At 35.3% G+C, this 15,930-nt stretch overlaps 3 protein-coding genes across 5 annotated transcripts; 2 read left to right on the forward strand and 1 right to left on the reverse strand.

The window, feature by feature from the left end:
* Positions 1 to 2,216: 2,216 nt before the first annotated feature.
* LOC8265454 (elicitor-responsive protein 3) lies at positions 2,217 to 4,040 on the forward strand. The gene is made up of 5 exons (XM_015715263.3): positions 2,217 to 2,482; positions 2,908 to 2,973; positions 3,145 to 3,271; positions 3,413 to 3,527; positions 3,744 to 4,040. The coding sequence occupies exons 1-5, from the start codon at positions 2,416 to 2,418 to the stop codon at positions 3,816 to 3,818; spliced, it is 450 nt and encodes a 149-aa protein (XP_015570749.2). The 5' UTR covers positions 2,217 to 2,415; the 3' UTR covers positions 3,819 to 4,040.
* Positions 4,041 to 4,153: 113 nt separating this feature from the next.
* Positions 4,154 to 11,516, reverse strand: LOC8265455 (methyl-CpG-binding domain-containing protein 13). Of its 3 annotated transcripts, none has more exons than XM_015715256.3 (8): positions 11,288 to 11,516; positions 9,935 to 10,078; positions 9,737 to 9,838; positions 9,021 to 9,131; positions 8,144 to 8,239; positions 7,762 to 7,890; positions 6,919 to 6,982; positions 4,154 to 6,804 (listed from the first exon to the last, which is right to left on the reverse strand). In XM_015715256.3, the coding sequence occupies exons 1-8, from the start codon at positions 11,369 to 11,371 to the stop codon at positions 4,445 to 4,447; spliced, it is 3,090 nt and encodes a 1,029-aa protein (XP_015570742.2). In that variant the 5' UTR covers positions 11,372 to 11,516; the 3' UTR covers positions 4,154 to 4,444. The 3 variants fall into 3 exon arrangements, with proteins under 3 accessions (XP_015570742.2, XP_015570736.2, XP_048230783.1); XM_015715250.3 differs by having other exon boundaries at positions 8,970 to 9,131; XM_048374826.1 differs by lacking the exon at positions 11,288 to 11,516 and having other exon boundaries at positions 8,970 to 9,131; positions 9,737 to 9,861; positions 9,935 to 10,074.
* A 155-nt stretch (positions 11,517 to 11,671) lies between these two features.
* On the forward strand, positions 11,672 to 15,225 carry LOC8265456 (general transcription factor IIE subunit 2). Its single transcript, XM_002509709.4, has 5 exons — positions 11,672 to 11,830; positions 12,086 to 12,360; positions 13,011 to 13,142; positions 13,290 to 13,406; positions 14,620 to 15,225. Exons 2-5 carry the CDS (start codon positions 12,100 to 12,102, stop codon positions 14,956 to 14,958), a joined length of 849 nt encoding a protein of 282 aa, XP_002509755.2. The 5' UTR covers positions 11,672 to 11,830; positions 12,086 to 12,099; the 3' UTR covers positions 14,959 to 15,225.
* Positions 15,226 to 15,930: the final 705 nt, after the last annotated feature.

A 15,930-nucleotide genomic window follows, 5' to 3' on the forward strand; every position in this document is an offset into this window, starting at 1 on the left:
CTTACTTCCAAATTAATAAAAGAAAAATATGCCCTGGAATAACTGCTGAAGCATGTCAAGAACCTTGGAAGGGGCAGAAACAAACTCATGGAGTCCAATGAAAGATTTCCAGCAAGAGGCAAAGCAACCAGTGGCTTCCCTGACAAATATTAACAATCCAAAGAAGCTGCCCGATGCTCTCGATCAAAGGAGCATGACTCGGAACTCCCTTGATACTCTTAAGATTCCAGGCAGACACTGAATATTTGCCAATATTTATTGTCAAGCTCCCTTAACCATTTTCTTTCATCCTTTCTGATCACACCACCAGGCACCAGCATAATATAACATTTTTAAAATCCCTGAAAATATACAAGAGTGATGTAAAAGGAAGCATACACAAATAGAAAAATATGTTAACAATTTGAACAATGTAATTTTCCTTTTTTTTTTTTTTTTTTTTTCAAATTTTGTTTAAAATTAGCTCAAAGATTACATATAGCAGAAATCAGAATAACAGCTTCTGCCACCCCTTAAGAAGCCAAAAGATTTATGCAAATGTATATATTTGTGGTTGCACCCAAATATATTAGACAATGCTTTGGAATTAAATGTTTAATGTTGATTATATAACCTGGTGCTCTATGTTTAACTGCTAATTAAATTTAATTTGATGCCGTATGAATGTGTATTTTCTCAGGAGAGAAGTTTATCTATCAATCAAATGATGTTATGCTTATAAACAAAAGATTGTCACTTAATGTCCCTATTAAGTACGAAGTGTATAATTTTGACACTCTTATGTTTCCTTTTTTAAACTTTAACAACACTCTTTCTCATTAGCATTTTTTTTAAAAAAAAAAAACCTTTTAATAGGAGAATAACGAATTTATTTTTCATTGAAAAATAATTATACAGTTTAATTAATTATAAAAAAAAAAAGAATACTAAATATAAAAGTAATATAATTTAAATAGTAAAATCTTATATTTATGTTTCTTAGTGTTATTATTATACATTTTCTAATATTTAGCAGTTTCTTCTTCAATTAAAGAATTTTGGTCTTCAAATAAGTTCAATGGTTAAAACACCAATAAAAATATTTCACTTTTGACATTTCGGTCCTACTAAATTCTATAAATATATATCATTAAAAGGATATTTAATCTTCTGAAGAAAAGCATAATCATAATCTTTCCTTAAAAAATTAAAGTTTCATAAAAAAAATTCTACAATTGAGTGCATATAGCACATCAACAATAGCTTATGTGTTATCTATATTAGTTTTTTATAAAATTGTGTCAACTTATTAGAAATTAATAATCAAATGTTTAAACTTTTAAAAGTTACAATTTAGTGTATAAATTTAAATATTATTAATATTTGAGTATGTGAAACCAGTCATTATATGTATAAAAAAAATCTAAAATAAATCAAATACTATTATATTTTCATAGTGAAAGATAATATTTATATGAAAGAGGGTAAATCTTTTATATAAATAACAAAATTTATAAAAATATATAAATAGATACTATACATATCATAAGGAGATGCATTAGTAATTATTATTATTGTCAAGATTATCATCTTTAATAATGATCAATTTTGTTTTAGATGTTTGTAATGATTGATTGAAGAAGACAAGATCTTGTCCAAAGTTTGATAGCGATTTCATTTAATGTAATAATAGTAGTAGTAAGAGCAGTGTATTAATCTATTAAAAGTAAATATTTTCAAAAACTTTCTCATCATTTTATTCTTTTTAATCTATTAATTTGGTAATATGTATTTTAATATTACAAATCCATAATTGCTATTGACCTATTATATACATTCAATTATAACCAAATTGTCAAATTGTAACTCTGAAAAGTTTAAATACTTAATTTTTAAATTTTAACAAGTTCATATACTATTTTTATAATTATTTAATTTATTTTATATAAATAACTAATTATATATATCTAAATATTAATAACTTTTTATTTCGCACTAAATAATAAATTTTTAAAAATTATTTATATAAACTTAAATAAATTTACACATTATTTTATAATTATTTCAATTCGGATAAGTTGATGAGTTTGAAAAGAACAAGAGAGGTAAACTATTTTGGAAACAAGCATCCAATGGAAAAAGAAAAATAATAAAGAAAAGAGCCCGGGCACTCAAGTCTCGCATTCAAAGGCGCGTGGGGTGTCCGATTCGTGCAAATATAAATACACATTTTCAATTGTCCTTTCGTAGAGATGGTTCTGATAAAATTAAACAAAAAGGAAAATTAAACAAGAAAATCGTTCTCGTATCGTATTCGTAGACAACAAAAGGAGTGATCCAAGAAAGAAGAATAAAAATAGAAAACCAAAAATCTCATTTGGCCTCCTTTGTCTTCTGATCTATTACTTTCAATTTTGGTCCAAAAGGAAAGAAACAATGTCTCAAGGAACTCTCGAAGTCCTTCTTGTTGGTGCTAAGGGTCTTGAAAACACTGATTTTCTCAGTAAGTCTCTGTCTTTATATATTTTGCACTTGATCTGGAAATATATCTCAGATATGGATTTTTGGGATTGATGTCATTTGTGTCAATTCACGTTGGCGTTAGTGCATGTTTATAATCTTATATTTGTTTCCTGATCTACCATTTTGTGTGCTGATCTGGGACTCTACTTTTCTTAACATAAAACTTAACACCATTTGCAATGTTTTTACTATTTCTATTATACCTTCTATCAGTTTCTACGGTCAATTACTAGAATGAAAATGCAGTTTTGCTTAATTTAAAAGGCATTTCAAAGAAATATAATCATGCCATAACTGATGTGATTTTGCAAGTATCCAATTCAATTGAATTTCGGTGTTTTATGAACTTAATTCCTGGCTTAGAATTTCCTGGTTGATGAATGTTGTAAATGCATATTTGAGCAGATAACATGGACCCTTATGTCATCCTCACTTGCCGTAGTCAGGAGCAAAAGAGCAGTGTTGCTTCAGGTTATACCTCTAATCTCTCTTAAAGTTTCAGCACACTGCATGACCCTTTTATCTTGTTTGACACAGCACAAGTTACATTTCATAATCTGGCTGATTAGGGTTAGGAAATGTCAATAATCAGTATTAGCGACAACAATGTCTTTAATTTTTTTATGAACAAAACCTTCGCAGGGAAAGGGTGCGAACCAGAGTGGAACGAGAATTTCATTTTTACCATAACAGAGGGTGTCACAGAACTTGCCTTGAAAATCATGGACAGTGATGCTGGTTCTCAGGATGATTTTGTTGGAGAAGCCACGTGAGTATAAGTTCCTTTATCGTAAGAAATATATAATCTGAAACCGTTTTGCAGATTTATACTCTTCATAAATTAGTTGGGTATTTCTACAGAATACTGCAAAGATAAAATTTTTGGCTTTTGGTTTTGTGTTCCTTGCAGCATCCCACTTGAACCACTGTTTCTGGAAGGCAGCGTACCATCAACAGCGTACAATGTAGTCAAAGATGAAGAATACAAGGGAGAGATTAGAGTTGCCCTCACCTGCAAACCAGAGGTAATTACTACTTATGTTTCTCTGCTGCCGTTAACTTAGCTTTTGTTAAGGAAAGAGGAAGATTGTAAAATCATTGAAGATGATTACTTGATTCCAGTTCCTAAAGCATGTTTGTCACCTCGTTTATGTCATGGACAATCCTTGTTTTCCTGGTTTTGACAATATATATCAGTTATTCATCCAACTGAAGTTCCTATCTCCTATTCCTCAAACTAGGATCGCCGGAGTCGTGGTTTCCAGGCGGAGGAGGAAAGCTGTGGAGGATGGAAACAGTCTGAAGCATCTTATTAAGTACCTTGCTCTTGGGAATGGCAATAAATAGGCACTTTTGCCCATTGATTCTCTGGTTTAAATGTCGTGTTTTTGAGAACATATTTTGAGGTTCCCATTGTCATTGTGGCTTGAGAAGCTTTTGATATTGTAGAAGATTTGGATTTCTGTCTGGCTCTAGTATAATCAATTTCCCATTTGCCCCTTTGCAATTCAAGATTAATATAGAACTGTTGCATCTGATATTCATCCAAGCAAGTAGATTCAGAGAGTTTATAACAAAAATTTATTTCCTATAAATTCACTTCATTATGCTTTGTTAAATATGATCTCGTGTCCTCCAGCTACACTGAAAGTTTTGGGAAAAAAAGAAAAAGACTATATTCATTGGTGAGAAAAAGAGAAGAAAATACAACAGTTTATCACGGTTGTACAGCTTTTCACAAGTTTCTGGCCCCTGCATCTATTGAACAAACTATCAGGACCGGAAAACTACTTCACATCACTAAAAGATTTCAAGATTACAACTGATATTAGATTACAAAAACCAAGATACAACAACCACAAAGGTTATTGTTGGCAAAAAGCTACACTTAATGGCCGAAACTCGAAATGCTTCCAACTGGATAAGAGGTACCTTGACTACTTTAAGAGTTCACTTTTCCACGCAGTCCCTTATTCTCCTTCAAGTGTGGCTGTTGTTGAGAACCAATGCTACTGCAACTTGGCAAGCTCACACTCCCGGAGGGCATGAAGGAGGGATTACTCAGGGGAACGTGCATTTGTGTTGCAAGTTGCTTGTCTGGAGCATCAAAGTGAACCGAAATATCAGTTTGAAAAAAACTGGGTAAGCCAAAATCTGGAAGTGCCAAACTACCATCTCTTGGGGTCTGAGAAGTGTCAACTACTTGCTGGAAGTAACCCTCTCTTTGGGTTTGAGAAGTGTCAATCTGTTGCTGAAAGTAACTCTGAACTGGCAAATTATCCTCCACTGGTATTGCACCTGTAAGAGTCTTGAATGCAAATTCAAAGCATGGATCTGACCAACAGTCCCCAAAAGAAAAAAAAGGCGGCAGCTCAGGTTTGTCACTATTCTTCTCAACTTCATTATTAGTGCACTTATTGAGACGCTCTATCCTGTTATTTGCAGAATGATAATATGCACTTTGTGCTTCTGGAGCAGCCTTGAGCTGCTGTGATTCTCCAACTTTCAAACTCACATCCTTAACAGCTCCGATTTTACTCAACTTTTTATCTATACTTCTAAAAGCACAATCAGTGGAGAATGTACTGGCCATTGAATTGTGTTCAATCTCTAGAGATTGATCCAGTAAATGAAGCTTTTTACCGTTTTTGCAGTTTCTTGACTTTATCAGGGGTTTTCCATCGCCGCTTTTACCTATCTTTTCCATAAGCAAGTTCCTCTCATCTATAGTATCAGGCGTAGGAGTCGAAACCATCCCATTATTGGCCGTAATCTCAACTGGTATTTCACCAGTAAGAGTCTTGAATGCAAATTCAAGGCAGGGGTCTGACAAAAACTCCCCAAATGGAGGCACGAGCTTGGATTCTGACTTCTCATCATTAATTCTGTTGGCTTCCAGCATCCGTGGTTGGTCCTTGGAAACAGTTTGGTCATGAAGAGACACTTGGTTCTTGTTTAATGACCCTCTGTGTACTGAATTATGGACATTAATCGAAGCATGATGTGGAAGCTCAATTCTGGTTGCACCCTTGATCTGCTGAGATGCTATATTTGCCGAATCATCTGGAGTCGAACCTACGACAACATTGGATTCACTTCTACAATATTTTTTTTTTGCATTTTGTCCACTGAATTCTGAGTTCGCTACCAGCTCTGGTTCAAGACCTGCAAGTCGTTTTGAAGACCGACGAGGCAAACTAAAAGCTTTCTTATAACTGTATGTGCTCAAACTATTCCAAGAACTTCCTAGGTCACTCCATTCCAATGCACTCTCAAGAGATTTCTGTCCTCGCATGGTTTCAACTTCAGGAGTTGAAACAGGCCCATCATCAGTACCAACCATGCTGTGTTGACTTCTCTCAGAAACTTTGACCTTTGGCTGTACAGGGCAGGTTGTATCAGACCTTTGGTTCTTGTTTGATGGCCTTCCAAGCATTGGACTATTAGCAGTGGAAGTATGTAGCAGCAGCTCTTTTCTTGGTTCACTCTTAATTTGCTCAATTGTTTGATCTGCCAATCCATCTTTAGTCATACCCACAGCTAGAATTGCTTCACGTTTAGAAGACCTAATCATTTTTGGAAGAGCTTGCACAATGGATATTGTGTTAGCCACCGGCTCAGTTTCAATCATAGTAGGTTGCTCTGCAGACCAATGAGGCAAGTTATGCTCTTCCTTATTTACGGAGTTACTGAAACTATTCTGACTTTTTCTTTCATAGCTTCCTTCCCCCTTTATACCAGGAGAGTTATGCTCTTGCTTGTTAGCATCTCCAGAAATTGGTTGCACAATGGACCCCTTTATCCCACTCTCAGGAGAGTACTGTTCTTGCTTGTTATCAGCTTCAGAGATTGCTTGCACAATGGACACTGGGTTAGCTACCATCTCAGGTTCAATCCCAGCAAGTCGCATTGAAGACCGGCGAGGCATGTTGAGCCCTTTCTTGCCCCGGGATTTGCTCAAACAGTTCTGCGTTTTCTCGCTTTCGTCCCTCTTTATCCTACTGTCACGGTTCTGCTCTTGCTTCTTATCAGCTTGAGGAATTACAAGTCCAGGTCCACCATCAGCATTGACGTCTTTGACTTGATTTCTCTTGGAAACTTCAGCAATTGTTGGTTCTGTCCAGTTTGCATTAGACTTTTTCTCAGATTCAGTGCAATTATCACTAGGAATCTTCTGTGAAGGTATCTCAGTCGTGGTAGCCAAAGGAACAGTGGTTAAAGCAAATGTAGTTTTGCCTCCCCTTTCCTTCAAGGAGTCAGCTTCTGGAGATGCTATGCTGTTTCCATCAGAGTATCCCTGACCTGTATCAGTTAGTTCCTCTACATCAGAGCTATGGAGTTTAGTTATGACTAGCTCTCTATGACTAAGATTATCATTTCATCTAATAAATTAGAATGAAGTAATCAACTCCTCACCTGTAACAAGCTGTCCGCTAGTAGCAAGGAGCTCTAGCTTCTGACTTTTAGCTGCAGAAGATGGCTAACAAAAAGGCAAGAGCACAAAACTTCAGTAAATTAATTTTGAAATTTCCACCAAGAGCACAAATAAAATGGAAAATTAAACTGAATATTGTCCACAATATACCTGCGACTTATTTTTGGTTACTTGTTGAGGTAAATGAGGGATGACACTTAAAAAGAAGATCTTAATTTAAGCCAAGTAGCAAAGGTTTGGGCTAAATTGGCCCAAAAGAAATAAAGAAGGGCAGTACTGAGCCTGACCATAAAGCTTGGGGGCCAAATTGAATCTTATTCCTAATAACACCATCCTTTTAGGTTTTAAACAAGAGTAACAATTAACAAGAGATGTATGCTGGGTTGTCTAGCAACAACAATAAAATTGAACCCTCCAAAATGCATACTCTGATTTCACAAATCAAGATGTTCAAGTGCATCTGATCCTGTATATGCCACAGATGTAAGCAGAAGAAAGAAAAGTATTAAAAAGGTGATGATGAGTTTTTGCTAATTAACATTCTGATAAACATGTTTCTATGTCATGCCACATGGACCTTTAATCTTCCTATGAAGGTAGGTAATATTTTGGCAAAAGTAGCGAGCTCAAAATTTTAGAATTTAGTGCCAATATTTTAAAGGGCAGTGGGTTTCACATCCATATATGCATTTAAATTAAATTGAAACCCCATGAACCATACATGTAATTTTCAAACTCATGGCAAGCATATAAGAAGATATCAACAACAGTAATAGCTGGAAATATCACTTGAAGTCAGAGTATCAATATAGGTTCACATGTACCGAGGTTTCATCATCAATGTCTCTTCTCCTTGGTAGAATTTTGCATGTACTAATTTCTCCAGTTTCTAGATAGCGTTGAACATCCCTTTTGGAGCGGAAGACGTATCCACTTACCGGATCTATGTAATACTGTGGCAAAAAAGTAATGGTCAACATCAATCCGATGGTCTTCGTTATGGATGGCAAAATGTGCCATTATCTGCAGTATTTTTCTAAGAAAATGTGTTGTTTTAATGTGTATAGCAATGGAGGTGAGGGTATCAGCACCATCTCTTAACTAGGAGAATCGAGAACACCTCCTAGGGAAGGGGGAACACTGCAGTCCTTATTGTTTGTCCCTGAAAACTTATCGTAAACAAAGACATCTGGCAGAAGTTCTCACCGGGTCTTTTCTGATTCCATTTGTCTTCCTTTGAATTTTGATCTCCTTTATCCACCCTGTAGGTAAATCCTCCACTGTAGACTTCTCAATCTTAACCTAGAACAATCCAAAAATTAAGAACCAGATTACCAGACTTTTAATCCAACAAATTAATAGAATTAAATTACATTGTACTTGCACACTGACTTCCTGATAGTGAGATTCCTCTAGTCAAGTCTAAGGAATGAGATGAGGGAGAAAACGATAGTCTATGCCACCCCGGCTTCACACTGACCGTACTTCCGGCAAACATAACTAGTTAACATGTAATGAGAAATATAATGTTATTTTATAATATTTTTGCACTTTCATTTTTATGTGAAACTTTTTTTCACTTAGCTCTTAGATATTTGAGCATCTCAAGCTTCAATTGGATTTAAAAGTCAACGGACAGGTTAAGCTGACATCGGTCAATGAATGTAGATAAGAAGGGTAGCTTGGAAAAACCAACATCTGTATAGATCTAGGGTGCAAAATCCTCAAATCTTGAGAAAAATTATAAAATTCCTCCTACCAGCTCTTTTAAAATATATTCAGATTGTTATGAAACTGTATCCCTACCCTAAAGCATTTACAGAGTTTCTTGTTATAGCTGCATGCTCATTCTTACTTTACCACAAAGTTGCCTCGCATAATATGCTTGATGCATCAAATCTTATTGATTGTATTTCAAGATTAACGCCAATATTAGGATAAACCAGTATCCCTCTTCTATATATAACTTCCAAAACAGCCATATAATTCCATGCAATACAACATGCTGTGTGATTGATAGAAAAGCTAATACCTTAGCATCAGGATATCGCAAAGAAACCTTGTTAGTGGGGAGCATACTCACGACTGCTTCCTTCTGCTTGGATGTGCAACTTTTCAGCCCTGTAGTTTCAAGATGTCGAAACACTTCTGGCTTGGAATAGAATTTGTATCCAGTTGATGGCTCAACATAACACTGCAACAGAAAATGCAGTGTCATATACAAATTAAGTGCATTAAAAAATAGAGCCGAATTGATTTTGGAAAAAAGTATGAGGATGTTATTATTGAAATGCAGTCAAACAACTTTCCGCGGATTTCTGTTTTACTTTTGGCATCCATCCTTATCCTCTAAAAATAAAGTCTAATTTATATGAAGAAAGGTAAGCCGAGAAAGCAAGTTCTTGGCAAGTTAAATCTCTTTGACATAGAGCATTCTAGGAAAGAAATTTAAGCATTTAAGTAATTATTTTGTCCGGAGGGGATTTATTTTCAATAATGCCAGGAAAATTTAGCTAGCTGTTACAATTATAAGTTGTAATCAGAATAACTAAAACAAGCATTTATGAGATGACTTTTGGGATATTATATACATATTATGTGCATGTAACATGCTCATCATGTTTTTTGAATTGTAGCAAATTAATGATTAGCAACCCCAAGGAAACAAAGTACAAAGGTGTAGAAAGAAAAGATTCTTCCAGCACTATCACACTTTAGGCCCAAAGTGGTAAATCCAATATAAAAAGTGGAAATTACGTATAAAATATGTTTATGACCCTTAATTAATGTATTTGATACCTTGTATTTTCTTCCCCTTGCAGAACCACTATTTTTAATTTTCAGCTCCACAATCCAGCCATGAGGTAACCATTCAGGACGTTCATTTGTATACTCTATAAGCTGCAAACAGTAACGGTGACCAACTAAATAGGAAAATTCAGAGACAGTAAGGAAGTAAAGGAAAGGTGAATATAGTGTCACATCCTTTATACTCACATGCATCTGGTTATTGTTTGAAGGACTTCCACTGGGACTCTTAGTCAGTTGAGGCCAGTCAACTTGAGTGTTTCGTGCTTTAGTATGGCGTATCAAATCATCTCTGGAGAAGAACTTTTGACCAGTTCCAGAGTTCACATAGCACTACAAGGGCCATATGTAATGTAAGCATGGTAGTGGCCGTATAAGCAGAAAGCTTAATCCTAAAGTTATTTTACTGTTAAATAAAAATTTCCCCAGCTCCATCTTTATAACTTGTTGATTCACATATGCTAAATCTTCAAATTATGGTTATATATTTATTTATCACCGTCAGTAAACTACTGATCCATATCCCGAACAGGCCAAGTTCATGGTAAAAGAAAATCCTCCGAGTCATCAAAAGCAGCATCATTCCGTTAATCCCATAAATTAGGAAATCTAACTCAAACTCAGAACTAGCTCAAAACTGAGTTGGGTCAGCTCAGTTGCAATCTATCATTCCACATAAATTTTTCATATGCCTTTTCTTTCTTTGTTATTTATTTTAACTTAAAAAGGACATATTAAGGAGATTAGATAGCCCCTTAAATGAAAATGTGTGACATTGAACCCTTGCTAGTCAATTTTGTATTATTAAGAGCAGATAAGCATGGAAAATGCTCTTGTTCACTTAAACTTTAGCAATCTGGAGCAAAAAATCACGGAAATAGTTAACATGCAGCTAATTTGTGCAACCAATATGAACAAATAAAAACACCAAACTCAATTCCCCATGCATTTATCATTATTGTACAGAGAAACTGATTAGTATATCCACCAAAATAATACGGCATTTTAATGCAGAAATTTTATAAACTTTAGATCATGCAGAAGAATATACTCCAACCTTTGAAGAACATTAGTTAAAATTCGTGGTATTTCCTTATGGAAGTAATAAACCAAGCAAGATTTTGCCATCAGAAAGAATCAAAGACAAGGCATAACCCTTTGCAGTCCGCACAATATTTTAATAATTTTACATAACAAGTCGATTATAGACGCTAAATTCAACAAAAATAAAGTAATATGCATTTTCCTAACCAATATGCAACTCATTTTCTTCCACTAATAGCATATCCTTCACAACCTTCAAAGCTAAAAATTACCAAAATAACAATAACAATCATAGTAATACTAATGACAATAATAATTAAAAGAAAAGGTAAATTTTAATGCATTACAAACAACATGCAGCTTAAAATTCAACACTATGCATCCATGCACCTGTATCACCCTAAAAAGTAAAAACTCAGGAAACCAATCACATATCTAAAAGGATTCCAAAATAAAAACCCTAAATTAGATAAAACCACCGTTTTTTTTAGCTTATACCTTAACTTTCCGACCTGTCTTTAAAGCATTAAATTGTAAAGTCCATCCTTCAGGTAGAATCTCCGGTGTATCTCCAGCCACCATTTGAAGAACCCGGCGTAACAGTGGTGATAATTTAAAGAAAAAAAAAAGAGAGAGAGAGAGAGCTGTTTCTTTACTATACCTCTCTACTTTCTCTCTCTACACAGCATGTAATGTAGAGTTAGTTCTGTCTCAGAGTGAAATGTCAAAAGCTTGAAATAATAATGCAAAGTCTTGATGCCACGTGTACACAATTCTCGGGTATTTTAACAAAGATTCTCTAGTTAATGAATGAATGGATATATATTAATATTTGTTAAAATAAAATATTATTGTGAAACAAAAGAGAAGGGACTGATGGGCTTCTATTTCCCTTTTCCGGCCCATTAAAGGAGCCGAAACTTTTCAGGTCTAGATAGTATCGGAGTTTCTCTTATCGGGCGGTTATTGAAGTTTATTACCGTCACGCTCGAGAGAGAGAAGGAAAGAGAAAAATTGCCATCAAAGATCGGCGACGAGAAGGTTCTTCTGCTTTATCATATTTAGGCATCTGTCCATCTGTCAGTTGGTGTATAATTATGCATAAATCGAAAGTTAATTTAACATGATTTTTTAAAATTCAAATATAGAGTAATTTGAGTTCATTAATCCACCAACTGTTGATCGTGTCTTTCGTTTTTTTTTTTTTCTTTGGGGGATTATGATGGACTGAATTTGTGAATTTTCAATGTAAATGGTGATTTATGTTCTCTTTTATTGGGTGGGTTTGGTGGTCAGGTTAGGGATAAAGAATGGATTTGCAAGAACAATTGAATAAATTCAAGAGGCAGCAAGAGAAGTGCCAAACAACCCTAACGAGTATTGCAGCAAAAGCAGGTTCTCATAAACCGAGTATAACTCCAAAAATAGTTGCTCCATCGCCAATAATACCAAGAACCCCTGGTCCTGCTGTTAAATTTTCAAATGATACAGAGAGACTTCAACACATTCATAGTATCCGAAAAGCCCCTGTCGGTGCTCAGATCAAGCGTGTTATTGACCTGCTTTTTGAGGTTCAGTTCTCCCTTTCCTGTTATCTTTACAAGTTTAAATACTTGTGTATAGGCTAAAATAAGTTATGAGTGAATGAATTTGTCATGCAGTAGGTATGAATTTGTTTGCACGACTGAAATTAGGATTCGGGTAAAAGTGAAGGCATTTCGTCATTAGGAATTTAGGATAAAAGGTGGTCCTTTGTATAAAGGTTAAATAGCTGTGTAGTCTAAAATTCTTGGAATACCAGTTGCTGCACCATAAGCAATGTTCATTTTCCTTCTGTCTCTCCATTTCTCGTTTCTTTTTTAGTTCTATAGTGAGATGTTAGACATTGTGAAAGAGATCTGTTAAACCTTTCATAACCAGTTGGGAAGTATAACTTACTATTTTTGCATGCTTGATTTGCTTGTTGACTTTATTGTTTTTTCATTTCTTTTAGGAGTTTCTTTCACTGTTTTCTTCCACTTGTGTGTTAGATTATTTGAAACATATATCTCTCCTATCCCACTGCCATTTTTCTTTGCTCTACCTTTTCTTTTGGCCTTAGCAGCTTTTCATGTGAAATTTTAGGTTTTGAGAAAGGTGTTCTGCCTCTCTGAGACAAGTTTAGAAGCAATAAGCCATTAAGCATCTTATAACATGTTTTTTCTTTTTTCTTTTTTCGCAGACAAGGCAAGCTTTTACACCAGAGCAAATAAATGAAGCCTGCTATGTTGATGTCAACTCCAACAAAGCTGTCTTTGATAGTTTGAGGAATAATCCGAAAGTGCACTATGATGGGAGGCACTTTTCTTACAAGGTGAATCTCAATATTTTGTGCTTGCAAACCCTGACAGATTTTGCACCACCATTTTGGATTAGTAATTTAATTGTTGTCACTGCTGTAGTAACTACCTTTGTCCCCTCGATATGGAAGATGATATTCTTGATTTTGAATTGTTTGTAGTCCAAGCATGATTTGAAGGACAAAAAGCAACTACTTTACTTGATAAGAGAATTTAAAGAAGGCATTGCTGTTATTGATCTCAAGGATGCATACCCAACTGTGATGGAGGATTTACAGGTATATCTAATCAGTGACGGTGGTTTCCTGTTTGGTGGATTTTGCCTTTACTTTAAAGAGAAAAAAGAAAGAAAAAAGGAAAAAAATTCCTTCACTGGACCTTTGTGGGAAAAGCAAATTGAGCATTGTTAATATTATTGAAGCAAAATGTCCAAGTAGGTGAAACGGTCTAACATCAGATGCATTAGAAGTTGGTCTTTGCGGCTGAAGATGCCACTGAAGTCTATTTAATATTGTTGGCCATATATCTTAAAAGCTGATTCACTTGAAGAAAAACAATTGCCCTGCTTTGACCGAAAGAACAGACATCTCCCTTGGGTGTTAATTTTGGGAATCGTTGCTTTTAGTGGTTGTATTTATTTGTATATTCTTTCCTTTCCTTGGCTTTGTCCCTTTCTTTCGTGGTGGTCTTGGCTCTGAGGTTACTCTTCTTCTTCTATTTTTTTCTTGGCTTTGGCCTTCTTTCTCCCTTTCCTGGTGGTCTTAATTCCGAGTAAACTCTTCTCCAATTTTTTTCTTCAACTTGGTTTTTCCCTTCTACATAGGTCTCTTTCGCTCTCTTTTTATCTCTCAACCATTGTTGTCTTGGCAACCCTTTTAGATAGGTGCAGCAATTGTTGATATTCAATGGCTGCCTAAACAAGCTTTGGTATTTGTCCAGTTAAATTATTGTGTACATCTCCCACTTGGTTGAAAGTGATTTTTTCACTCATCAGTAGATAAATCTGCCAAAAAGTGGTGGTGATTGAGAGTCCGTGCTATCACCCCAGACATGCGTGTGCCACTTTCTCCGAAAGAAGGACCTGGCACTATTTATTGTGGCATTTCTACTTTTTTCTTATTCCTATTTAGCTATGGCTTCAGTGCGGCCATATTACTGCCAAGACCTTTTTAGTCTGCATTTCTTTTGCTTTCTTCCTCTGAAATCCTTTGTCATGAATAACTTCTGATGTCTTCTTGTTGGCTGGCCTGTTTTATATCGTTTCATTTTTATTCTTGTTCTTGATAGGTGTTTGCTACTATCTTTTTTATTTGGGGTAAGGTCGGCAACCCTTGTAGCACTATTTTGCAAGTACTCTCTACTATGATTAATCTCTAGTGCTGTGACCTGTCTTCTCTTGTCTTATCTGCGCACTATTATAAGATAAGGCAAAGTTTCAAGTTCATTATATCCCTCACACTCAGACTTGAAAAGGTCAATTTATTTTTATAGGCTTTGAAAGCTGCTGGTGATATTTGGTTGCTGTCAAATTTTGATTCGCAAGAGGATATTGCCTATCCAAATGACCCCAAGGCTGTTATTAAGGTGGATGATGAACTTAAGGTGAAGTTTCGGGAGATTGAATTGCCACGCGATATGCTTGACATTGAGAAGGATCTACAGAAGAATGGCATGAAGCCTGCTACAAACACGGCAAAGAGAAGGGCTGCAGCCCAAGTGCAGGGCATTTCCACCAAGCCAAAGACCAAGAAGAAGACGAAAGAAATCAGCAAGAAGACTAAGCTGACAAATGCACATCTTCCAGAGCTTTTTCAAAATCTTAAATCCTAGAATTTTTTGAGCTAAATTGAGTTGTTATGCTGACAGTATGCAGATGGTTATGTATGGGCTGAGACGTGCTAAATTATTTACAGATAAGCTTTGGGAATTGCAGAGAGGGATTATGTTAAGTGCATTGTAATGTGTTGGCGTTCATGATATATTCTTATACCAGTGGTTTTGGCCCAACCATGTAATTTAGATGTCGAATGGTGTTGCTAAATTCGTTGGATGTACGCCACTCTCTTTATAATGAAGGCGAATTTGCCAAGTTCCTTATGCAGTGTATCATTTTGCGTATGATTTTACTTTTTGTGTAGTATTTTCATTCAATTGTTTCACTAGTGATATTGCAGATGTCATCTTTTGAAATGTCTTTTCAAATGATCTTATATTTCACATGGCATCATCAATTGCCCGGTGAGAGCAGAACGATGAAAAAGAAGGCACTAAAATCTTTTTAAGTTGAGCATTCCCATCGTAAAGGGATTGCAGGAAAGACAAGATGAGATATATCTTCCTTCCCGCTGCTTCATTAGTTTCTCAGGTCCTACTGGATGCATGTGAATGATATTATCATAAGATCTATTTGAATACAAAAACAAGCTTTTGGGATGATGTAGAACATCTCTTGATTCAAGCAAGGATCTTGTTTTTCAGTGTCTCCCCTGCAAAACTCTTGCAAGCAATAGTGTCTCCCCTGATAAATGAAACAAATGGAAGAATCTCGTTCTAATGATTGAGAAAAAGGGGTGTACCATAAGGTAGAATATCCTTTTCTTTTTCTTTATTTTCCCTTTCAGGGACCCATTGAATGATTATTCTCATCTGTCTGCATGCATTTTTTATATATATACATTGTAATATATGGGCCATTCCATAACTTGCAGACTTCCCCCTCTTGCCTACCTACTTGCTACCATTTAAGTCTTCTATTAGCCATCACTGGACAGTAAGGAAGAAATAAATTGCACGTAGCAGGCA

The sequence above is a fragment of the Ricinus communis genome, chromosome 5 (genome assembly GCF_019578655.1).
Source record: "Ricinus communis isolate WT05 ecotype wild-type chromosome 5, ASM1957865v1, whole genome shotgun sequence".
Taxonomy (NCBI): domain Eukaryota; kingdom Viridiplantae; phylum Streptophyta; class Magnoliopsida; order Malpighiales; family Euphorbiaceae; genus Ricinus; species Ricinus communis.

Bases quoted from the DNA above. Each gene is read 5' to 3' on its own strand.
- LOC8265454 (XM_015715263.3), top strand. From the start codon at position 2,416: ATGTCTCAAGGAACTCTCGAAGTCCTTCTTGTTGGTGCTAAGGGTCTT. The intron at 2,974-3,144 runs GTTATACCTCTA...AAACCTTCGCAG, and splicing joins AAAGAGCAGTGTTGCTTCAG to GGAAAGGGTGCGAACCAGAG. The intron at 3,528-3,743 runs GTAATTACTACT...TCCTCAAACTAG, and splicing joins CCCTCACCTGCAAACCAGAG to GATCGCCGGAGTCGTGGTTT.
- LOC8265455 (XM_015715250.3), bottom strand. From the start codon at position 11,371: ATGGTGGCTGGAGATACACCGGAGATTCTACCTGAAGGATGGACTTTA. The intron at 9,132-9,736 runs GTATCAAATACA...TTTCTGTTGCAG, and splicing joins CAAGGGGAAGAAAATACAAG to TGTTATGTTGAGCCATCAAC. The intron at 6,805-6,918 runs GTGAGGAGTTGA...TAACTGATACAG, and splicing joins TAGCGGACAGCTTGTTACAG to GTCAGGGATACTCTGATGGA.
- LOC8265456 (XM_002509709.4), top strand. From the start codon at position 12,100: ATGGATTTGCAAGAACAATTGAATAAATTCAAGAGGCAGCAAGAGAAG. The intron at 12,361-13,010 runs GTTCAGTTCTCC...CTTTTTTCGCAG, and splicing joins TTATTGACCTGCTTTTTGAG to ACAAGGCAAGCTTTTACACC. The intron at 13,407-14,619 runs GTATATCTAATC...TTATTTTTATAG, and splicing joins CTGTGATGGAGGATTTACAG to GCTTTGAAAGCTGCTGGTGA.